Consider the following 23,204-nt stretch of genomic DNA (forward strand, 5'->3'; position numbering starts at 1 on the left):
TTGGCCTCTTATTGGTCAATTCTACATCCGCTTTACAATATGCATATTTCCTGTTTGGTACCTTACCGGCTTGTTTTGTTTGTATGAATTTCATTGGGAAAACGACTCCTAAGGATGGGCCAGCTAGAAGAGCGAGTCTGTGAAGAAGTGAGGAAGTACGCACATCTGTACTCTCTGCCAGCCATATTTCTTCTATTCCTAGATTAATCAGCTGCGTCTGTCAAAGTGCGCATTGGTCCAGTCGCCATTGTTATTGAATGACCTCTGAGAGAAACAACAAAACCACAATCTTAGCTACTACATGATTGTCCCTCTTGGGTTGTGGCGTGGAATAACATAGCACAGACCACGCTTCAATATTGGGCATCATATCTGCGTCATACCTGCGACAACCTCACTGCGACACACTGCTGCGGGAGGATAACCAGCCCTTAAGGAAGCAATATATTTTCAGAGTTAGAACACTCAGGTTTATATCAGGTTTACAACATAATTCATCCCTTGTTAACAGAAACTGGCTAGTTAAGGTAGTTTGGTTAAGAGCTGCAAATAACATTCCTCTCATCCACATGAACCTTATATCTTCAGAATTTGTTTGAAAGCACATCTCACTGAAGTATTTCTACGAGATTGCCATTTTCTTATAATTTCCTTTTCTACTTTCTCTTTTGCTCTTTGCAGGACAGCGACATTCAGAAGAAGATCGACCATGAGATCCGGATGCGTGATGGAGCCTGCAAGCTGCTGGCTGCTTGCTCGCAGCGAGATCAGGCCTTGGAGGCGGCTAAGAGTCTGCAGACATGCAGCACTCGGATCATGGCCTACATGTCGGAGCTGCAGAGGATGAAGGAAGCTCAGGTCATGCAGAACGTCCCACGCAGAGCTTCAGATGCAGGCCCAATGGACGAAAGACTCCCCTGTAAAGGAAAAGTGGCAATATCAGGCATGTAAATGAAATGATAAATAATATTCACTTCCAGTTTTAGATTCAACGGTAAAATAATAGGAGCAACACTTAACAGTCACTGTTTGGTTCCACCTACACAAAGGTCAAGAAGGTAGCACCGTTGCATGAACTGTGAAAGTAGAAGGATCTGTGGTTTCTGTGGGTTGAGCTCTGCTGCATGTCTGTTATGCAGCTGGAGACAAAACTGCAAATCTAATTTTGTGTCTATAGCTTTGCCAGTGACTGAAAGCTGCACAGACACTGTAACAGCTGGACAAGGGAGGTGATTAAAATGTTTTGTGCTCTAATCCATTGTCTGCTTTCATTCCAGATCTTCGCATCCCTCTTATGTGGAAAGACACGGAGTACTTTAAGAACAAAGGAGGTGAGGAACCTCAGTCTGCATGTGTGAAGGAATTTGTTTTTTTGGTGGCTCATCAAAGCCTTATACCCATAGGATTTATTGAGGATAAATATTTGGTAGAACTTATCTGTAGGTAGATTCTTTGTACAATTTGTTATAAGTTAAGAACAATAAATAAAAATTTTTTTTCTGTTTGGATTTTTACCAAAGACTACAGACAAACCATGAAGACTGGAATTTCTTTTCTTTTTTTTTTTGTCTATGTTAGTTCCTGGAGCTGATCTTTACAATCTGTTGCAGCTTTAGCAAAGACCTCTGTGAGCCAACAGCTCAGACCTGCTGGCTTTGACTTTTGGCTCCGTGAAGCATAAACGTGCACCAACTGCACACGGTCTCTATTAGCAGAGCAGACAACACAGAAACAGAAAACAAGCAGAATCTGCTGCGGTTTTCAGGAGCTGATCCTGAATGTTGTCCCCTCATCATCCAGGTCATCATCAGAAACATTTAACTTTCATTTAGAGTTCAGTGGTGCACAGCAAATCTAATGAATGTAATAGTTAAATTGCCTATTTTCTGTCTCACAAAATGGATAAAGCTAATTTGGGTTAACTCCTGTGCGGTCATTATAATATTTTTAGTGCTCAGTTGGTCCCATGACAGCTTAAAATGAATTAATGTGAATGACCTGTGCATGCAAATGAACTTGAGCAAAGGAATGTGTTCTCAGCATATGACAGTTTTGTAATTGCTCTTGAAGGATATATCTCAGCGGTGTAGCATTCAGTCCCCTTCAAGCTGATCCTCCCAAACTAAAACCATCTGCCTTCAGGGGTCACCTTGTCAGTAAAGAGAGACTTTGTAGGTGATTTAATCTCGATATGAATACAGCTGTTATGTGAAGGTCTTTAAGGTTTGTTAGAGAAGAGTGATAAACAGTTTCATGAGGATAAAGAAACACAGCAGAGAGACCAGAGAAAAGGTTTAAAGCAGAGTAAAGCTTTCAACCTTGTTTAGTTAAGCAGAGTTCAATCAATCGCCCTAAAACTGTTAGACTATATTGCACTACACTAATCTAAACATATTGTAACATAGCTATCTACCTAAACAACAGGCCAGGAAATAAGAGAAAAGACTGAAAGAGAGCATCAATTAGAGCACCCCTTTACCCTCCTGTTCACAAAACGTATAAAACACCAAACCCAGTATTATAAGGTTCTGGTTCAGTTTACAACGCCCAGTAATCTCTCCGTGTTTGCTTTTAGATCAGGCAGCTGAGGTGGCAGATCCAAAGGAGCATGGCCTTCAACTTGTAGCATTAACCTCTAAACATGCAGCCCCCATTACTTTTTATTTTTAACACATACGCATATATAAATATATATGAAAATATTCTGCCATCTTTTGAGACATTTCAGGCTGCAAACATAAATATATACAATTTTACAGTCATGAAGTGGAACTAAATTTATTGGATATTGGATAAAATTGGTTGTGCAAAAATATTTAGCCCCATAGAATTAATACTTTGTAGTGCCACTTTTTGCTGCGATTACTGCTCAAGTCTCTCGATTTTTGTCTCTATCGGTTTTTAACATCAAGAGACTGAAATTTTTGCCAATTCTTCCTTGCAAAACAGCTGCAGCGCCGTGAGGTTGGATTGAGAGCACTTGTGAACAGCAGTTTTCAAATATAAAACATGGTAGCTTTAACAGGGAGCTGCAGAAGCCTTTAATATATTCTAAAATAAAAAAAATCATTTAATTTTACAGCTACAGAGATCCATAAATCGGGGAGAGAGAAGGCTATGAGTTCTGCAGTCCATAAATGTGATCTTTATGATGTAGCAGCAAGATCAGAGCAAATTTTTGGGGTAAAAATGTGTAAGAAGTACAGTTTGTCACAAGCTAAGGAATGTTGAAAATATGTGGAAAGAAAAGAAAGTTACTTTGTTCACACTCGATCTGACCATTTTGATTCAAATACAGGTAAGTAGGCAGTCAAATAACACACAGAATCACTCAAATAGAGTACAATTCTGGGAGAAAACCTTTTTGGAGCTAAAAATGACCTCAGTTTGAGATGGAGGTCCAAAACTGTTTTTATAGAGAAGAATGGGGCGAAATAGGCTCTAAACTTGGGAAACTGGTGGAGGTGCCTCAAAAAACCTTCAGCTGTAATTACAGAGAGAGGTGGCTTTATAGAGTGTTGATTCTGGGATAAAAATAGAAATAAAGGAAAGCTCACTTTTCAGATTTTATTTTCTAAAACCATCTAAAAGTCATGACTGTTTTACTTCCACTTAAGTTACATGGTCATTACGCACCAATGCGTGTCAGTCCATTACATAGAATTAACATTAAATAGAATAAAATGTGTGGTTATAAAGTAACAAAATACAAAAAAGGTTAATGGGGTGTGTTGCAGGTGTGGTTGTTACCCACAGGGGGACAATAACTGTTCTACTTAAGGTTTAATAACATGGTGGTTAGTGGTCCTGTTTAACTGTTAGCAGGGCTGATTACTGACCTGAGACCAACAACAGCGGAGGAGTTTGTTAGACCTCTTGTAACATCAGGTTCTCTTTCACGCTTCACCTGTTCAGGTTAAGTAGCCTATTTACAGCAAACATGCGGCTTCAACACCTTCCTGCAACACTTCTCTTACAGGATGCTTAAGATGAAGTGAATTTAAAGCGGTGCATGCAGTGAAAGAAAAGTTTTGTATGTGTAATAAAGTTTTCTTACTTTTTCTCCTTTCCTGTCCCGTCGCATAGAGCTTCATCGATGTGCTGTGTTCTGCCTGCTGCAGCTGGGAGGGGAGATCTTTGACACAGACATGGTGATTGTAGATCGGACCCTCACGGATATCTGCTTCGACAACACCATTGTCTTGTAAGTCCGTTTTATGTTCACGCCTCTCTATCAGGATCTTGTTTGGGGGCTGAAATGCTGGGATGCTTATTGGCATGTACAAATATAATGTCCTATTTAGTACTTTCACAGAAACACAAAAGACAAAACAGAATGACTGAATATTAAAGCGTCTCTAATTTCTTTGCTTTAAAAAGAAAATTTATATGTAGGGTTATGAAAGTGTGGTTCAGTGGCATTCCTCTAATTTGGGTTTCTTTCTACAAATTTATAAAGCTGTGTACAATTTAATCATTTATTTGTTATATATTTTAAAAATCTGAATTTTCTGTTTACTTATGCACTTTTTTGCTCTGGTAAGGCATGAAACCTTTAAGTATTGAATGAAGGTTGTGATTATAAACACAAGAGGTGCAAAGGATTAGGGATTCTCAAGACACTGCTGTTACTCTGAAAACCGCTGTATTTATATTATTTCCTTCACTGCCATAGACGGTGTCCCACAGTCTGTAAGCTTGTAATCTTTCTGCAGTAATGAAGCTAGCCCTGGCTTTGAGCTCCGAGTTGAGCTGTATAGCTGCTGCTCAGAGGATGACTACTCTGCAGGAAGCACGCCCAGGAAACTGGCCAGCAAGCTGAGCTCTTCGCTGGGCCGCTCAGCAGGAAAGAAGTTCAGAGCTGCAATGGAGCCTGGAGCATGTAGTCCTGTTAGTAACGGAGGGGCAGCTCCTCTCCTGCTGCCTGTCCCCTCTGTGCCGTGAGTTTGGATTATCTTCCACTATGATTTAATTCCTGTGTTTTGCTATTTATTACATTAAAACACAGCTTGTCCCTCTTTTTTCATTGTGTATTGACAGCGGCCCGAAGTACCACCTCTTAGCTCACACCACCCTGTCACTGTCGCACGTCCAGGACAGCTTTCGCACGCATGACCTCACTATTTCAGGCAACGGTGAGTGGCAGCCTCCATCGTTCTGCGCCCTCGCCAGCTCTCTGCTCCATTTTCCAGATGGCCATCTGTCTGCTCTTTTCCTTCCCTCACTTCTCTGCGTCGCTCTTCTTCTGTTCAATCTCATCATTTCCTGTAAACACCCATCAGTCTTCTACAATCGCTACTCCAACTTGTTTTCTGACATACAGCGATCTTCAAGGTTGCCATAAATAAAGGTTCTGTTGGGGTTTTTTTGGGGGGTAGGGGGGTTACTGCTGTGTAAACCTGTAATGATGTAGGCTAACAAGGGCCCAGACCCAGTGACAGACTGGCTCTTGTATTTTATTTATTGGCCCCTCAGCTTGTTGTAAAATTTCATGAGTGCATTTCATGTGAAGCCTCTGCAGCTGCCTGTCTTCTACACCCAAGTGTCTCATTCTGTGAGCGAATGCAAGGCCGGGCTCGGAGAGAGAGTTTCTCTACAAGCAAATGATGGGAGATGTTTTTGTTTAAATGTTGAATGCAGTGTTTGTGAAAATTGTGATTAGTTTTAATTCTCTTATGCTTTTATCCTGCAGAGGAATGCTCATACTGGCTGCCTCTATATGGCAGCATGTGTTGCCGCCTCGCAGCTCAGCCAAACTGTATGACCCAACAGATGATGGGTGGATGGCTGAAAGTTAAGGCAAGTTTAGATAGCTGGTGTTTGATTTAATTTAAGGTCTTTGAAGGTTTTCGCTTGCTTTGCCTGCTTTCTGTTTCTCTCTTGCTCATATTGTTCCCCTTCTTTGTGTTTTTCTTACAGCAGTGTGGAGGTGACCCTCAGACTTGGACAAAAGTGTACGCCGTTCTAAAAGCAACAAGCCTTTTTTGCTACCAACAACAGGAGGATGTGGAGGCCAATGTTGAGCCTGCTTTGACAATCGGCATCAACAAGGTGAGTAAAAGGGAGACTAGGAAAAAATATATAAAGAGGGAAAACGTTCAGTATTCTACCTCACTGAACCCATTGCATCATTTTTTTTTTTTTTTTGCAACGCCTAAAGCAAAGGCAGAAATGTTGCTAAAGGTTTTGAAGAGCTGCCAAGTAAATCCCAACACAGCCTGTAGAGTTGCTTTCCTAAAGATAAATAAGAACATAGATGCTTCCGTGGTAACTTGTATAAAAAAACAAAGGCTGTTTCCCAGTATCCGAGTTGTTACTTTAAAGAGCATAAAAGGATACTTTAGAGTTTAAGTTAATTATATAACCTTTCATAGATTAAATTAGTTTGACCTGGTGGCTGATGCTAATGCTGATCCCAGAGGATTTCTAGTTTAAAAAAATCCCAGGATAAAATTTCCAGAGCAGTTTGTGCTCAGTCTGTTTCATAAACCATTAAATTCTAATCATCATTTCATTTTTTACCTGCTTATCCAAAGGATGCATCACCTTCATCAAATATGGTTAATAATACTTTGTCAGGATCAAAGCAGCAGTCATTAGATATTTTTGTTCTGGATCCAAACCTTAATGACTTTGAGGCTCTAAAAAAATCTCACTGCTGCAGCTCATTGAGATCTTTACTGTGTGGCGTTTAGAATATACCTTCCCCAAAGCAAGGTCAGTGCAAGGCTGCAGAAGCTTCTCTCTCTTGTAGAGAAAAAAAAAATCCATTATTCAGATGGATAAATGGAACATCACCGCCATCTAGTGGTCAGAAGCGCACACTCTGCAGACTAAGGGAGTGGGAATTGGGAATTGCCCTTTTTGTTTGATAATTACTGAAGGGACTAATTGCTAGCTTTATTAATGAGGGCTTGATTTCAGCGGGAGACTTAGATTTACAACTGCTGTAATGAACAGCTGCTGCAATGAGTAATTTGGTTTAATCAGAGCAGAAGCACTGGTGTTTTATTCCCAACTGGGGGCATTTAGTGCTGGACTGATTCAAGAGCTCTTTGGTTTCAGGAGACCAGAATACGCGCATCAGAGAGGGACCCTCACAGCAAGGGTCAGAACATTTGCATCAGCAACCGATACGGAGGGGAGGAGGTCACGCACACTCTGAACACGGAGAGCCGAGAGGACACGCACCGCTGGATGGAAGCCTTCTGGCAGCACTTCTATGATATGAGTTAGTAAATGTTTTACTTCGCCAGAGATCATCTGAAGTGCATCGAAGGAAGTGTTTTTAAATTCCCTCTTGTCTTTTTGTTTGTTTTTGCGTTTTTTCCCTCTAAACAGGCCAATGGAAGCAGTGCTGTGATGATTTAATGAAAATTGAACTTCCCTCTCCAAGGAAACCAGCTCCAGTTACTCCAAAACAGGGCTCACTTTATCATGAAATGGGTACGTCTTTTACATGTCTTGTGCATTTCAATTTGAAACTGATTTCAGAAAAACAAAATGAAACAGGGAGAAAAGGGAGCTTACTTTACCTGCACTGCATGTGGCTGTTTGTATTCTTACTCTGCTGGGTGGATGTGCATGAAACACACGGCCATTATCTCTAACTGCAGTAGCTCTAACTTACTCTTTGCTTTACTTCTCTGTTCTGTAGATTGAGGAGCTCGTATCTCTGATGTTCTGACTCAATCTCTGTCTTCTGTTTGTTCCTCCATTCCCCGTCTTCTCTGATCTGCTGATTTATACTATTCTTTTCTTTTTTTCAAATTTGTTTTAATCCATCCCTTTTCCATCAAATTAAATTGTACATTTTCATTTAATCATCACATCTCAATTCAATTTATTTTGTTTTTCCTCTCTTGTCTGAGCTTTAAATTACCCCTTGTTTATTTTTCTATTTTTTTTTTTTATCCAAACTGTCCTCCCACTTTTTAAAACTTGAATTTCATCTGTCACACTTCTCCTCTCCGCTCCTTCTGTCTTACCCACCCTGCTCATGGTTTTCCTAACCCCTCCTGGCAGCCTCTCTTTCCACGCCCTCGGGTGAGGGTCTTCTGCTGCAGGATAACGCTGTGTCTGCTGAGATTCGCGCTCTGCTCTCGTCCTATTACAATGACAGGTGAAGTAGCAGCTGTAGGGATTTGCTTTAAATGTATTGGAGTTTTCAAAAGGCTACAATGAGACCTGGAATCGACCAAATGTTCTGACTGATCAAGTCTTTCACTCCACTTTACTTACTTATTTCCTACTAGAATAATATATAAGATTACATTATTTGCTCTATAGATGCAATATGGAGAAAAATATTAATAGAGCACAAAGTGCAGTATTTCTACACAACTTTATAGAAGGATTAAAATATTCTCCATGACGTTACATTATTAAAAATGAAATCCAAAAAATTCTCTTTGTTCTGTAAAACAAACAAAAATAAAGTCTTTACACTTTTGGACCAGTTTCTTAAACTGCTTTTAATTTAAGTTAACATATTGGTTGAAAATGACCCGACATCGACATGGCCTGTATCGATATGTTCCTATGCACTGTTAACAACATCAATCGAATATGTTAATACATTTTTTTTTTCCCCTTGTTTTTCTTTACATTTAATATGTTCCGATGGAAAATAGTCCATCAGAATGTAATTGAAGCTCATAAATGTAGCTTATCTACTAGAATCAGATATTTTCAACTAAAAACTGAAAAATAAGCTTTAGAAACTTGGATCACTGTACATTAATATGTTGCTCATTAGGGACAAATAGATGGGGGAATAAAAAAGAAAAGATGGTGAATAATATGGATGCTGAAGCCCTCAGTAAACAAGCAGGGATAGATTTAGTAGAGTAGGTTAAACCATCAGACTCTGCATCCGCCTAAAAACTCAGTCCCCTCAGTGTTGCAAGGTGGTGGCAGCATAGTGATGTAGGATTTTGAACTAGAGTGAAAACGTGTAAAATTTACCTTCTACCATCTCAATAAATGTTCCTTCCATTCTGCAGTTATTGAATCATCAGATGACCTGGGCAGCACCGTGTCTGACATTTTGGCCCGGAGGATGCAAGAGCTGGAGCTCCGAAGCCAGCTGGGCATGTCTCCCACCTGGATGCCTGTGTTTGAGGAAAACTGTCCAAAAAGCACCGGCTTCCCTGTCCGTCCATGCAGCTCACGCCTGTCTGGCCACAGCCCTCACTCCCCTCATCGTCACCCTTCCAGGAGTCCAGTCAGCCCTCACCGCTGCCCGCAGCTGGGCCTGCTCTCCTCTGACGCAAGTCTGACGTCGGACACTGACAGCCACTGCAGCACCAGTCCGTGCTCTCACCGCCACGGCTGGCCAGAGCCTCCCTCCAATTTCTCGCTTTTGTCCTCCTCACCATCCCGTCTGAGGCCGCGCACACTCTCATTAGACGCTAAGCTCAGCACTCTCCGAGGCCGGGGGTATGGAGGCGGGGGGACCTTCCAGTGCTCCTGCCAGCCTCCGTCCTCGTCGCTGCTCACTCCTCTCCCCGCCTCGTCTCGCTCGCCTCTGTCGCAGCGCAGCACACAGACAACACTCTCCTGCTCCAGCTCCACTTCCAGCAACAGCTCCAGCAACAGCGAAGGCAGCCACAGCCCTGAATCATCAGAGGGGGGTCCTTTCTCCAGGCCCTCTCCTGCTCGACGCAGCCTGCGAAACCTACGTGCCCGGCTTGATCCTCGTAACTGGCTACAGAGTCAGGTGTGAACTTGTGTCTGGATAGATGTTTTTGTTTGCTTAAAAATAACAGTTAATCAAACTGTGAATTAACAGGTTTAACAATTGAACTAAACTCAAGGATGTGCACAGCTGCCTTTTACAGGAAGGGATAGCTGGGAGAAGACCTGCGTGGGTCGAAAATTACTTTACCCAGAGGAAGGTGACAATCAGTGCAGGAAGTCCAGGGTTCCCACAGCTCATAGGATGGGAGATGCTGTGTTTCCTTTAGAAGTCATGATGCTGCTTCAGAGAAAGTAGATAAAAGCTAAAGGTTTGGTTAACTAAGCTCCACGCTGTTCAACTTCTTAACTCTTTAATGTGATTTTTTGAAACTGGAAAGTATTTATCCCCTTCCATCGCCCTTTCCATCCACTGAAATATCATTTCAAGTGCATCTCGCCAGTCGTGTTTTAACTGAATGTAATTAATGGTGTTATAAAATTATAAAGCATTTATACTGTAGAGATGGGGCAAAGGGGCACCTCATGTATTTATCCATTTATAACTGATACACATGGTGAAACACGGTGGTGGCAGCATCATGGTGTGGGGACAGAGAAGTTGGACTTGATTTGAAGATGGATAAAGCTAAATAGAAGACTTACTTCAGGTTTAGCATGAAAAGTGCCGGACCATCATCATGGACTACAGGGATGTAAGATTTCAAACCACATACCAGGCTTGTGCCAATTGATATTTATTATACGGTGATTCTGCTAAATGGGTTAAGAGGTTAATGCTTGTTTTTATGCTATGCAGCATTTTGTTAACCAGTTAGATGTTAAACCATCTCTGGTTATACTTAAGTGATTCTGGGGTAAGTTTAGCACAATTAACACATATTTATTGTACTGGGTCAGATGTGATGTTTTTTTGGATTAAAGACTCCTCTGGACATGACCTATTCAAACAGTTTAATCAGCACAACACTGGAGGGGGGGCATCAGAACCTCATGGTATCAGTTAAAGTAAAGTATTAATTAAAACACAAGCCATAACCGATAGGCCTAATGCACTGACAGTGTCGTGTGCTTTCAGTGTAGTGATCCCTCCCTTTGAGCCTGTGGTTCAAAGCCAAAATAAGCCATGGCATGATACTATAGAGCATGTACATTAAGATGTTTATTTATTCATTGGGTTCATTTTAGGAGAGGTTTTTGTTTAAATCTGCTCAGAACGGCAGATATTTCATAATATCTCCAGTTGCCATCAGTTGTGACTGTTGGTTTAGGAAAGTGGTTTCAACCCATGTCAAATCAACCATATTCACTGAGATCATTCAAACAAGCATTTGTTACTGTAAATTATTATTTTTTTAAGTTAACAAGATAAACCTCAGTCTATTATTTTGTTACATAACTGATTCTGTAAATGCCGCTGTACAGATATGTGATTTTCAGAAGGTTAACAGATAATGTGCAAATCTTTGTTAATAGTGAATAACACTGTTAGTTTTTTTTTTTTTTTTTCAGTTCTGTGTACTGCGTGCACATTATCTTTGAAAAGGTTGGATATATAATAAGAGTGGAAGTGTCATGTTTAAATAATATAACATTAATTAAAATAAATGTTTATAGTTTTAAACCATCCCTTAGCTTTTCTCATCTGTTTTTTGTCATTTATTAATGCATAAACATGGTAGTGGCAGCATCATGCTGTGGGGGTGCTTTTCTTGAGCATTGACGAGAACTGGTCGGCATTGATTGAAAGATGGATGGAAAGAAATGGGGACTGTAAGACTTGGGAATGAGGCAGTTTCACCTTTCTGCTGGACAATAAACCTGAACATATAGCATCTATATTTATCCTTTTTTTACACAGATGCAGCGTCATGATAGAGGCTGCAGTGAAGGAACCTGGTTGAAGGCAAAATAATACAGAAAAATCTAACAAGAAAACTTGGTAAACACTGAAAAATACTTATTTCCCAGTGTTACCATGCAGTCAGGAAACGTGGAATTTATTAATATTTTACAGATCTCTATAAATAAATAAAAAACAGCAATGTTATTCATCAAGCTTTCCATCTTGAGTTTTATCTGTTTGACAGTCCATTCATTTATCCCCCACAGCTTTCCACTCATCCATTCATTTACATCAATTAGTCAAAAAAGGGACTGGAAATGGATTCTGGGAAAGAAAAATTAACAAGAAAAATGTGCATGCACCCTGACCTTCCCACACAGCAACATTAACACAGATTACTCAGATCAAATCCTTTTGAGTTAGGAATAGTTCAGCAGCTATAACTAAATCGTTTTTTTTCTCTAACCAATCTAACCTTTACTTACTTTGAAAAGAATGAAGAAAGTGTCTCAATATGTGCAAAGTTGGAAAAGACATGCACCAAAGTCCTTGCAGCTGAATTTATAATAAATGTCTTTTTTAAAACTTTTTTATCATGCTATTTGGATCTAGCACAGGGGTCTGCAGCTGCAGACCCACAACTGGCTCTTTGGAGCCTCTGCAAAGGCTCTTAATGATCACTGGAAATGATAAAAGAACCAACCAATGGTTTTATTATGTATTAATAAATACCATTTTCTGAAGCTTTAGCAGGTTTTAAAAGAACATTTGGATTTGATTTTCTTTAGAGAATGACAATAAAAAAATGAAATTTTAGATCTATATTACTTTTCAGTTTGGAAACTATATTTCTCTATACTGTATAAAAGAAAATCCTGCTTTCTTTTTAAGAAATCTTCATTTTTTTAAATTTTCCTACATTTTGAAATGACTGATAATTTTTTTTTTTTTTTTACTAGAGCTGGCATTAAACATTCTGAAAAATATATATACATAAAATCTGTCATTTGAAACAGACATTTCTATACAATGTATGACAAAATAATTGCATGAATTATTTAAGAACATAAATATCACCCTAATGATATAGAGGTCTAAAAATCTATTTAATAAACTTGGTGGTAAAGGATTTAAAGCTAAAAAAAATTGTGAGTTGTTATAGCAGATATTCAACAAAAATAAGTCATGACTAGTTAATGTAATATTTCTGCTCTAAATTACTTAAATTTAGCTGAGCTCAGGGTAAAACTGCTCTTTAGATTTAAAAGGTTGCTGATCTAGCATATAAAATTGCAACAAAACACACTCACCTTTGAGGCAGTAATATGAGAAATGTGTTGTGAGGTTTATGCATCCGAGTATCTTAAGTTAGTACAATCTTTAAAAGTAAGCAGTAAAAATGTGTCTGTAGTCATATTAATCTTCCTTATATATTTTCTGGAAATATGAAAACTTTCCACTGAGAGAATTAGTGCTTTCAGCACTTCATCAATCTATGCTATCCGTTTGCTTTCATTTCTCTTCCTTTCATTAATTTCTACAGGAGATGCGTGCTTCTATAAACAACAAGAAGATGTGCTTCCATTCACGAGCTGCGATAGAAGAATAGGAAAATGTCAGGCCGAGCAAAGACTTTATTGTCAGGGATTTCCTAGCAAAGCCATAGATTAATAATCAACAGTACCAAGCACGATTACAAACGTAGGAGGTAGTCACTGCTGGGTCTTCACTGCGGACTGCATAGAGAAAAGTATGGCCATGCTGACTGAAATGCCGCAGACAAGAACCCAAAACTCCCTGTTGTCTGATTGTAGTGCACTGTTGTACTATTATTGTGCCATAATAAGTTTACATCCGCATAAAATATTAAAAAACATTTAAAATCATACCAACACTGACATTCACATATACATCAATACATTAAATAGTAAACTGTGTAATACTTTTACTTCTTGACTCAAGTGAGACAGTTTATAATGAGTTTGGCAATTATAAGTTCTGTTGATTTTTTTTTTTCTCTTAAATATTTGTAGGTCCATAATGAAGCATATTTCTTTGTGAACTTGTGCTTCCTCCTGCTTCGGGGATCCGCTCGTATTAGCAGGCACAGCGAGGGTTGGACGCCCGCAAAGCCAGCCCAGCCAGAGTTCTCCAGGCAAACGTGGAGAACTTCGCAGGACACGTGTCGGCTCTGCTGATGTACGTGGACGCGATCCGATGGAGCCGTTTGGCTCCAAAAGTGTTGTAGTGTCCTGGGAGGACTTGGTCAACCTGTGGGATGTAAAAAAAAAAATTAAACTATACCCAATAAATGGCCCAAATAATCTGAATTAAAAGTTAAAGAAGCAGTCAAGCCCCCCAAATGTAGATGTTTACAAAAACGTTTCAGTGTTACCTGCTCGCTGTCCACCAATCCGATGAGACGCTCACAGCTGCTGATGTAGTCGCTGACCTGACTGTAGGGCAGCCAGTCAATCATGGCGCCATCATACACAGCGTCTCCGCTGAACAGCAGCTTATTGTCACGATCGTGGAGGCAGATGCTGCCCCGTGAGTGACCCGGCATGTGAAGCACAGTCAGCTGTCTGTTACCAAGGTTAATGACATCACCTGGACAGGAGAAAGGGGAGGGAGATGCTTGAGTTAATGACACAAAAAACTGGACCTAAAACTAGAAGCTCTGTGCAAAATAGCTCTTATCCTGCGCAGAGTCTAGAGCTTTCTGTTTGGCATCTAATTTTACCCAAACCAAGTATGAATTGCACAGAATGACAAAGGGTGAGGCTGGCATGCCATGCAATAAGATATACCAACTGCACTGCACCAAGTGGTGCTGACACAGCATTAATACACCATAAAATACACAATGAAAGAACACCAGGAATGAAATGTTATACCCAAGCTATGACAGGTAACCTTCAAGAAGCTATTAATAGGGAACCCCAATGGCACTGATACTGAACAAGTCTAGGGGTGTAACAGTATGCCTGTTTGTGCAGAACATTACAGAGGTTTATTATGTTTAACACGTGCATATGTTTGACATCTACACCTTAGATCCTAACTAAGAGATGCTGCAACAAGGTGGACCAGAATACCAGAATCAAGGAAGGGGAGCCAGTTTCTGCATCCTTTCTTGAAAGCACCATCAAAACCATCAGCACCTGAGCTATAAATAGAACAGGTGTATAGATAAAAGTGGCAGCTAGAAATTAAAATTGAATTCCCTTTATTTATCTGCCTGGGAGGCTCCTACGTCTGATTGAACAAAGACTGGTCTATTAATGATCACATAATTTAAAACAAGGAGTTTAGATAAATCAGATTAACATTACTCTATTTACTTAATAATCCAATTCTTTAAAAATGCGTGTTATAAATGCACATTTGGAGCGGTAGTTTATGTCTATACAGGTATTTTGCAGGTGTGCATATGGATAAATGTGTCAGTCCAGTGTTGGATCTCTGCCAGTCTCACGCTGACTCAGTAGGCTTGGAGCCCATGCTCCCTGCATGCAGCATCCCAGGTGTTTGGTCTCAGATATGCACCACCCCCACCCCCCCATCGTGAGGATTAGCATCCCCTACCCACCCTCCTGCAGGATATGCGTGGGCTGCACAGCCTTGACTTTGTAGTGTCTCGCCCTCCATCCCGGACTGGGAGCCACGGTTATCTCCCTGTCGCTAAGCCAGGTGACCGTCTCGAAGTTGTCCCCGTTAGCCAGGGCATCGACCTCCGCGCTGTGGACGCCCACCTGTTGGAACTGATGCAGACCACCCGAGTGGTCGAAGTGGGCGTGGGTGGCGACCGCCAGAAGCGGGTTCTTCCTCTGCGGGTCTTTCCCGAGCAGCCCGTTGGCATCGATGTAGTCAGGTAGGCTCCTCAAGCCCAGACCCGTGTCTATGACCACGTCCTGGTGGGTACCGCGGAGGAGCCAGATGTTGGCCCGATTATCCGACTGGTAGAATCGCTCCTGAATCCAGAAGAGCCCGTCTCCGAGCGACTTGTGGGCGTACCAGTCGGCTGCAGACATCCCCAGTCATGCAGTTTTCCAGGTTAGCTTCTGCGGGTGTTGTGCTGTCAGGGGATTTTAGCGGTGAGCTGTTAGCAGCCTTGTAGCTGGAGCTGATATGTTTTCATTTAGCCAAATGTGACGGTAGCTGCTGACACTACGGCTGACACACCCTTGTACGAAAAGAGCTTCCCCATTGGTCAGATATACAAATGACGCAGTGCTCTATCTGGATGATGATTGGATGCATTTAAACCCCGCCTTACATTGAGTCCCACATTTAAAGCGACATTTACGCACGCTGCCATAGTGATGGGAATTCCGACTCTTTTCAGTGATCCTAATCATAAGGCGCTGAATTTGTCTAGTTCTAATACTATTGTTCACTAAATTCCGTCTCTAATGTTATTAAACCTCTTCATATTGCATTTTCCCGATTTATATTCTTATAAACTACATCTCCTTAGAGACTGAAATATAAAAAAATAGTAAAATGTTTGAAATTTAGCTAACAAATACTGTTTATTAAAAGACTCATAACTTCATACCTTTTATTGTTACTCCTTGAGGAAAATGGATAAACGAAGAACAAATTTGTTAAAAAAAACAATATAAAACAACAGCTTTTTAGTTTTGACTGTGAAGTAAGAGTCTGGACCACTGGTGTCAAGCAGGTTCCAGAAAGGACCAGGACTGTTTGGCTGCTGGTTTTCTTTCCAACCTAGCAGTAGCACACCAGATTAACCTGAAGCCTGAACTCGCTTCATGAGATGAATGGAGTGGAGTCTATCGTATTATTGACCCTCTCTGAATCAAGTACACAATAAAGCAAGACGCATCATATCGTTCGAATTAAAGAGTCAGCTGAACGGGACGGCTCATTCACGACCGACACGTCGGTGTTTCATATTTTTTCTGTAGTTTGCACATTGTACACACGTTGCCACGCCGGTACAAGAAAAGTCATATCTATTTTATTAAGAATTGACATTTCTTTCATTATTTTTTCAATATTAATTTAATTTTAAAAATAAATTAAACTGGACTGAAAACGTGGAGGAGACTCAGCAGCACATAAATGCTGCTGTCTGTCGGTGACACAAACATCTAGTTTGTAAATCTATACAAAAGGAGTTCTCCAATAGTAAGTATAAAAACCGAACGCCTTCCTCTGATGTTTTATGCTGACTAATGCTGCACCGATGGTGAAATCACTGAGTTGTGTGAACACGTGTTTGGGAGAGAAGTTGACTGGTAGCATGTGTTGCAGGTACAGGACAGCAGCCTGCAGCCATGGCAGGCAAGGGTCGTGGGATGGCTGCCTTTACCTTCAACATAGAGGCCCTGGGCATCGGCAGAGGAAGCATGCCAGAGGCCAGGGTGGGGCCCAGCCCGCTCTATCCAGTAAGTCCCACTGGGGAAATACATGGAGGCCAGGAAAACCTCTCAGGTTTAATTTAGGAATAAACAAAGTGCATGAACCAGTGGTTATACTAAAGATAAACCATTCCCAGACATCCCAAGTTCCAAAAACTACTCAACAGTTAATAAACAACTGTTTATGAACTAACAGTAATTCCTTAAACACAAAACAGACAATATTGGTCTTTTATTTTTAATTTTTAATACTTTAAATCTTTTGGCCTTGAACATCAGTTGTGCTTTCTGTTTGTCTTGGGACTTCAGCATACGTCATTCCTCACCATGGCCGGTTCTAGACAGGGGCCAACGGGGGCCAGAAATTCTAATGATGAGCTGCGCTGGAACAGACATGGTTACTGACAGGTCCTTTGGAAGCACTTCATTCTTTTTCTTTACAAATTCTGTTTTACTAATTATTCAAAAACAATAAGGTGATAACTTCAGTGGTGCTCAGATAGGGTCCCAGTTTCCATCCGCTAAATGTTTTTTTTTTCCACAACAAATAAAAAATCCCCTTATTCTTATAGATGAATTTAACAGTTTTTCTCATAAGAAATAGAATTTCTTCTGAAACTAATTGAATAGAAATTTCCCTTCATGCAGCTCTCTTAGTATATTTGAATTCCTTGCCCTGTTTTTTATTTCATGCTTTTCTGTGCCCCCATGAAAACACGCTGGCCCCCTCCTTGCCCCCTGTAAAACTTGGTCTAGATCCGCCACTGTTCCTCCCCTTCACTAGAAGTGGATATACTTTAGTATATTCTGCTGTAAAATTAGTCCAATAATTTTGTTTTTTACTCGAGGATTCAACCTCTGCCATCTGACAGGAAGCACAGCTTTGAGTGGTAACTAGGTGACTGTCAGAGAGGAACCCAGAGAAACTTATTTGACTGATCCATTCAGCTGGTTGAACAGAGCATCGCTTTGGACAGACACACTGCACAGGTTTCACGAGCAACCTCCTCCCCACACCTCGCGCTCTCTTGTTGTCTGCGCAATCAAAGTAGTTCTTATCTGCACATGATGCATGAATTATTGCCTGCCCGCTCTCACTTGAATTCAAAAACACCACCTCACAGAGTGCAAAATCCGGGATAATTTATCCGACTTGCGGGCATCCGTGAACAACTATCTATATCAGGGAGTCTCCCGGAAGTTCCGGGAGACTTGGGATGTCTGCATTCCAATACTCTGATCCACCGCTGTGGTGGCTCTGTTTAAAGACGCCTATCCATATAACATACAAACTAGGATGTAGGACTCATATCTACCTTCACACCTTACAATAATGGCGGACTACAGAGTTTGCTAAGGTTGTGTTTTAGAAGTTATTAAATTTTTTGTAAATTTTACACAAACGCAGTTTTCTCTTGTCGTCGGTCCATTCAAACACATCTTTTTCTCCCTCCTGGATTTGTTGTATTTGTCCTTTTATTCATCTTATTTACTGCCTTAGCATCCTTTTTTCTAATTTTTTGAAACAATCCAACTAGATGAATGATTTGAGCTTTAACATCTAAAACATTTGACAGAGTCATTCATTAGAGTGAAACCAATGTATTTTGCCTCCAGAGCACTGACTTTAAACCAGTTCCACTGAAAGTCGGTGAAGATGAAGACTACATGCTGGCCCTGAAGCAGGAAATGAGAGGGACGATGCAACGGCTGCCTCACAACATCAAACTTCAGTCCAACAAAGCAGGTGAGGAGCAGAGTGCTCCATTAGAAACCGGACGTCTCTGATCATTTCTATGGAAATACCATTTAAGCTGCTGCCAGGGAAGCTAATGCAGCTTTTAAGGCTCTAGATACTTAATATGAGTCATATCAAGGAAAAGGGAAAGTCCATAATTCTGGTACTATTGAGTTATAGGTGCTGTCTCATCTTAACCTGATTTATTTGGTCCATCATTACAAGCATTTCACAGTTACCGTTCAGAGCAAGAATATCCATAGTAAGCAGCTGAGCAGGTCATGTTGTTTTTCTAAATGCTCATGAAGCTACAGAGCATCCTGAATACATTCCCAGGACCTCACTTCTTAACATTATCAGGTGATAATAACACAACATTAATTAAGCAAATATCTAAAACAATGAATTCAATTGTGGATTAGTATTCACAGCCTTTAAAAGGCAACTCAAACTGAATCTAGAGCAGAACCTTGAAGAAGGACAATCTTCTCTGCAGCAATGCACCATTGAGGCCTGCATGGCAGAGGGGCCATATAGAGGCCACTGCTTAGTAAAAGGGACACGGCATGACTTAATTCTCATTTAAATCTTTGGAGAGATCAAGAAATAAGTCTGATATCATTTTCCTTCCAACTCGATGGAGCTTGAAATGTTCTGCAAAAAGAAATGGCAGAAACTGCCTAAAGAAAAATGAACCATATTTAAATGGCTCCATGCTTAAGAGGATATGAGACTGTTATTGCTGCCAGTGCTGCAACAATAAATGTGGAAAAAGTGAAACGCTATGAATGCTTACATGGTTCACTGCATGTAGAAATTACAAATGAATCGCTAGGAAGTTATGTTGGTTACGATTTTTAATTATCGGCCTAATATCATAAATTAAATTGACTTACTGCTGTGGCTAAGGATCAGTAATTATGTTAAATAAACAAAAAAGGTTGCTGTTTTCTATCACTTATCAGATGTGGAGAAATACTCTGAGAGATACCTAAAGCAGAGCCAGTCGGAACATGAGGGATGGACTCCAGGTATCTGGGTAATAATACCGCACACCATTAGAGCAGTTTAAATAAAAAAGAAAGCTTATGCATTTATCCTTCCTGGTACTACAGACTGGAACCTTTTTCCAAAAGAACTGATGCCCCGAGTTAAAAAACCTCGAACTAAAGGTATGTTTAAGCCATCATTTGTGTTACAGCTATGACTGTGCGGTTATAAGGTGGATTTGTTTTTTTACTCCTACAGGCGCAAAGAATAAGAAGAATGTGAAAAGTTCAGGCAAGGAGGCGGCGGACGTTTTAAGCAAATTAGACGTAAGCCACTTCTCTTCCTATGTTGCCCTTATGAGCACTTTCTGGTTTAATAGTTTTTTTGCTGGTGCTAACTTTGTGCAGTAATTCAAACGAATGTAAAGTTTGATCCATTTATGTTTTTTCACTGATTCAGACCAATTCTTTGACATTAATTCAAATAAAATCAATCTCCATGCAATTAAGTTTAATGTATCCTATGTCAGGCCAAACTACGGTGAGTCCTGGCTTTATTTACAGGGTAAAACCAGTTTAAGGGTAAGAAATCATTTACTTTGCTAAATGTTTTTAAAACTGTCACATTATAACCTCACTATAATCCATATTAAACTGCTGAAAGTGGTGTATGAAGTAGGAGTGGAGAGATGGGAAACATGGCTTCTCCTTCTCTCTGAAGTGTCACTGACTCTATAGCAAGTTCCCTTCCAGGATTCACCAGTTTGTTACCAAACCGAACTGTGGATTTAACCCTGGTTAGAAAAGCTTTTCCCCCCAGCATGCTAATGCCACCACCATGTTTCACCATAAGGATGGTGCTTGAGGGGAAAGTATTGATAGATGTTAAACATTTAGATTTAATCTGAACAGAGTAAATTGTTCCTTGTGATGTTTTTTCCCCTCTTAGGTTTATATTAAACAGCAAATCAGACTTCTTTTGGCTTTTCTTGCATAAAGGCCAGATTAGTGGATAATGAGCTGTGTAACTCTGCAGCTCCTCCAGTTACCACTTCCAGTTCTTCTCTGCTCCTTTCCTAGCATGTCAGAGGAAGTAAAGTCTATGTAGGTTAACAGATATATGGTTTCCATTTTTAATACATTTATTCTCAATGTTGGACTAAAGTTTAAAGGCACAGTCTGTTTATTTTGAAATTATACTGTGTGCTAAACCTCTAAGTCTTTTACACGACAGCTGTCTTTATATTTTAAATACTCAAGTGGAATGTATTAATTGAAGACAATTTGGCGCACAGGATTTTATTTTAGGGTGTTTTATCCAATATGCACATCATACTTAATGTTTTTAAGTATTCTAAACTGCTTTTAGTTAAAATATTTAAAAAGTTAAATATTATGCACCGTGTATTTATCTGATGCTTAAAAGTCCTAAAAAATAATTAGCAGTTTGCAATTGTGCAAAAAAAAAAAAAAAAGGTATATTTTGCAATGAACTCCAGAGGAATCTATAGGTATTTTATTCAAATCCATCCAATTACTTTCATGATCTTTACAGATTTGCATAAAAAATATATTTTGTAGTCTCAGACATTGTGTTGAATTGTCAGGAACTGGAGAAGAAAGATGACGGAAATGCTGAAAAGTCAGACGATGAAGAAAAGAAAACCACAAACGAGGATGAAGAAGAAATAGAGGAGGAAGAGTACGAGGAGGAAGACGTTGAAGAGGTAAATGAAGAACACGTTTAAAGATATGCTTAGTACAAATATGTTGAAAATAAACATTGAACTTTGTTTTCCTGTGCAGGACAATGACTACATTGAGAGTTATTTTGACAACGGAGAAGATTTTGGGGCCGACAGTGACGACAATATGGATGGTGAAGCTACATATTGAAACAGCAGGACTCCAACTGGAACATAGTGGCTATGAGTTAAATGTTTCATATTAATGCATTATTTTCTAGATTTTCTTTGAACATCACTGTAAATAAGAATGACTTAAAATCAACAGAAGAATGTATTGAAAATATATTTATTTATTCTCCACGCTGGACCACAGTTTAAAGGCACATACTGTCAATTATGCTTTGCTAAAGAAAATCCAAGTAACACTGATTGAATAAAAGGGCTATGCAAAAAGATTTTAAATGTTTCATCAAACTCTTACTTTCAATGGGAATAACAGGGTGGTTCATTATAGCTATCTAAAAGAGTCAGTCATCAAATACTGATAGTGTAAAAAAAAAAAAAGACTGCTCACTTTTCACAATAAATTAATTCTAATTAGCAGTCTAGCATTTCAAATAACATTAAGTGGTTTAGCTCCAGCTCAGATTTGGACAAAACTAAATAAAAATGCTGCAGAAAATCCACAACTAATATTTGAGGACACAGCTTTTATAAATGAGTTCATTTCGTAGATACATATTCCTCCACAGCTTGTTTAAAGTGCATCAATATAAATGAACAAATCCTGCCGTCTACACTGGGTACAGGGACTCAGCTGGCATTAAAATGTGAGGTTTATTATCTTCCAGCCCTTATAGCTCTCAATTTAAAAATCATAAATGGACAGACTGACATTACTGCAATACTACCCGTTTGCCAGCCTTTACTATTTTCAATCCGTCTCAGACTAACATTTCATTAAGATAAGGCTATTTGAAATTAGGAAAAGGAGTTTAATAAATTGACTTTATTACATGTGGGAATTAAATCCTACGTTTTCTTAAGCACTGGATCATTGGCAGCAGCTGCGTTTTCTCCGGGTTCTCTCTGTAGGTTTGCTTTGTCCTCAGGTTTAGGTGCCTCTGCAGGCCGGCCGTTCTCTTCAGGAACGTTCAACATTTTACCTTTCATCTGTTCAGCGTGCTTATCTCCGTTAGTCGGGACGGTGACCGTATGTACAGCGGCACCATCCTTGTGTTTTGCGACAACCTCATAGTAGAGCAGATAAAACACAGGTGTGACGACCCCAACAAACAGCATGATGGCAACAGCAGTCCACCATCTCATGCCCCAGTCGGCTCCATAGTAGGGGTCCTTTCTCTGAGCTTTTTTACGCTCTACTTCTCCCAGCAGTGGCTGCTGCTGCGTCAAGGATGAGACTACCTCACTGAGGCTGCTCCGAGATGGTCCTGTGGATTTCACCAGCTGCTCGATGTCCTTGTCCTTCTCTAGAAGGAATCCTTCGACGCTGTCGGCAGAAGAACAAGAGTCTGTGGAGGACTCTGTGGGGAGAGGCAGGGCGGCCGATGTCTGGGGCAGCTGTCTGGCCCCAGAGGGTGAGGCAGACTTAGAAGGACCAACGATGTGAGTCTCTGTGAGGACACTGAAGCGCCTCACAGGGATCTTAATCAAACGTAGAGCGAAGAAGTCCTGTTCTGTCAAGAGGCTGTTGGCTCGTTTAATATCGGCCACCTGCAAAATAAAACAATCATTTAATCTGATTAGCCTAAAATCTAAGGCAACCCTTCAATCATAAATACATCGTACTTTATTCTTTCTTAACCCCTTGAACCCTACGGACCCACCGGCGGG

The 23,204-nt window shown here is 40.2% G+C and overlaps 4 protein-coding genes across 7 annotated transcripts in view; 2 read left to right on the forward strand and 2 right to left on the reverse strand.

Moving 5' to 3' along the window:
- rtkn (rhotekin) overlaps positions 1-9,764 on the forward strand; it is an 87,043-nt gene extending 77,279 nt beyond the window's left edge. For 3 of the 4 annotated variants that reach the window (XM_015373316.1, XM_015373317.1, XM_015373318.1), the window contains exons 2-11: positions 682-943; positions 1,278-1,331; positions 4,087-4,204; positions 4,716-4,940; positions 5,041-5,135; positions 5,693-5,799; positions 5,920-6,051; positions 7,066-7,231; positions 7,342-7,446; positions 9,006-9,764. In XM_015373316.1, coding sequence (XP_015228802.1) covers positions 682-943; positions 1,278-1,331; positions 4,087-4,204; positions 4,716-4,940; positions 5,041-5,135; positions 5,693-5,799; positions 5,920-6,051; positions 7,066-7,231; positions 7,342-7,446; positions 9,006-9,727 — 1,986 coding nt within the window. In that variant the 3' untranslated portion in view covers positions 9,728-9,764. Of the gene's footprint in view, positions 1-681; positions 944-1,277; positions 1,332-4,086; positions 4,205-4,715; positions 4,941-5,040; positions 5,136-5,692; positions 5,800-5,919; positions 6,052-7,065; positions 7,232-7,341; positions 7,447-8,025; positions 8,123-9,005 lie in introns of all 4 variants that reach the window. The other variant, XM_015373319.1, reaches the window with a different exon arrangement.
- A 3,397-nt stretch (positions 9,765-13,161) lies between these two features.
- mblac2 (metallo-beta-lactamase domain containing 2) lies at positions 13,162-15,720 on the reverse strand. The gene is made up of 3 exons (XM_015373307.1): positions 15,138-15,720; positions 13,941-14,155; positions 13,162-13,816 (listed from the first exon to the last, which is right to left on the reverse strand). The coding sequence occupies exons 1-3, from the start codon at positions 15,577-15,579 to the stop codon at positions 13,643-13,645; spliced, it is 831 nt and encodes a 276-aa protein (XP_015228793.1). The 5' UTR covers positions 15,580-15,720; the 3' UTR covers positions 13,162-13,642.
- Positions 15,721-16,512: 792 nt separating this feature from the next.
- On the forward strand, positions 16,513-21,903 carry polr3g (polymerase (RNA) III (DNA directed) polypeptide G (32kD)). The gene is made up of 8 exons (XM_015373302.1): positions 16,513-16,702; positions 16,829-16,962; positions 18,553-18,682; positions 19,639-19,704; positions 19,789-19,845; positions 19,922-19,989; positions 21,270-21,389; positions 21,469-21,903. Exons 2-8 carry the CDS (start codon positions 16,852-16,854, stop codon positions 21,556-21,558), a joined length of 642 nt encoding a protein of 213 aa, XP_015228788.1. The 5' UTR covers positions 16,513-16,702; positions 16,829-16,851; the 3' UTR covers positions 21,559-21,903.
- The window catches only part of lysmd3 (LysM, putative peptidoglycan-binding, domain containing 3), a 5,419-nt gene continuing 3,926 nt past the window's right edge, over positions 21,712-23,204 (reverse strand). The window contains exon 3 of the mRNA XM_015373301.1: positions 21,712-23,084. Within this exon, the coding sequence (XP_015228787.1) occupies positions 22,383-23,084 (702 nt within the window). The 3' untranslated portion in view covers positions 21,712-22,382. The remainder of the gene's footprint in view (positions 23,085-23,204) is intronic.

This window comes from Cyprinodon variegatus, unplaced genomic scaffold (genome assembly GCF_000732505.1).
Source record: "Cyprinodon variegatus isolate N-32 unplaced genomic scaffold, C_variegatus-1.0 Scaffold85, whole genome shotgun sequence".
Classification (NCBI taxonomy): Eukaryota; Metazoa; Chordata; class Actinopteri; order Cyprinodontiformes; family Cyprinodontidae; genus Cyprinodon; species Cyprinodon variegatus.

Excerpts from the sequence above, each read along its gene's own strand:
- mblac2 (XM_015373307.1), bottom strand. The coding sequence starts at position 15,579 with ATGTCTGCAGCCGACTGGTACGCCCACAAGTCGCTCGGAGACGGGCTC. Across the intron at positions 14,156-15,137 it reads CACGCATATCCTGCAGGAGG|GTGATGTCATTAACCTTGGT; the intron begins GTGGGTAGGGGA and ends TCTCCTGTCCAG. Across the intron at positions 13,817-13,940 it reads GATTGGTGGACAGCGAGCAG|GTTGACCAAGTCCTCCCAGG; the intron begins GTAACACTGAAA and ends TACATCCCACAG.
- polr3g (XM_015373302.1), top strand. The coding sequence starts at position 16,852 with ATGGCAGGCAAGGGTCGTGGGATGGCTGCCTTTACCTTCAACATAGAG. Across the intron at positions 19,846-19,921 it reads TAAAAAACCTCGAACTAAAG|GCGCAAAGAATAAGAAGAAT; the intron begins GTATGTTTAAGC and ends TTACTCCTACAG. Across the intron at positions 19,990-21,269 it reads ACGTTTTAAGCAAATTAGAC|GAACTGGAGAAGAAAGATGA; the intron begins GTAAGCCACTTC and ends TTGAATTGTCAG.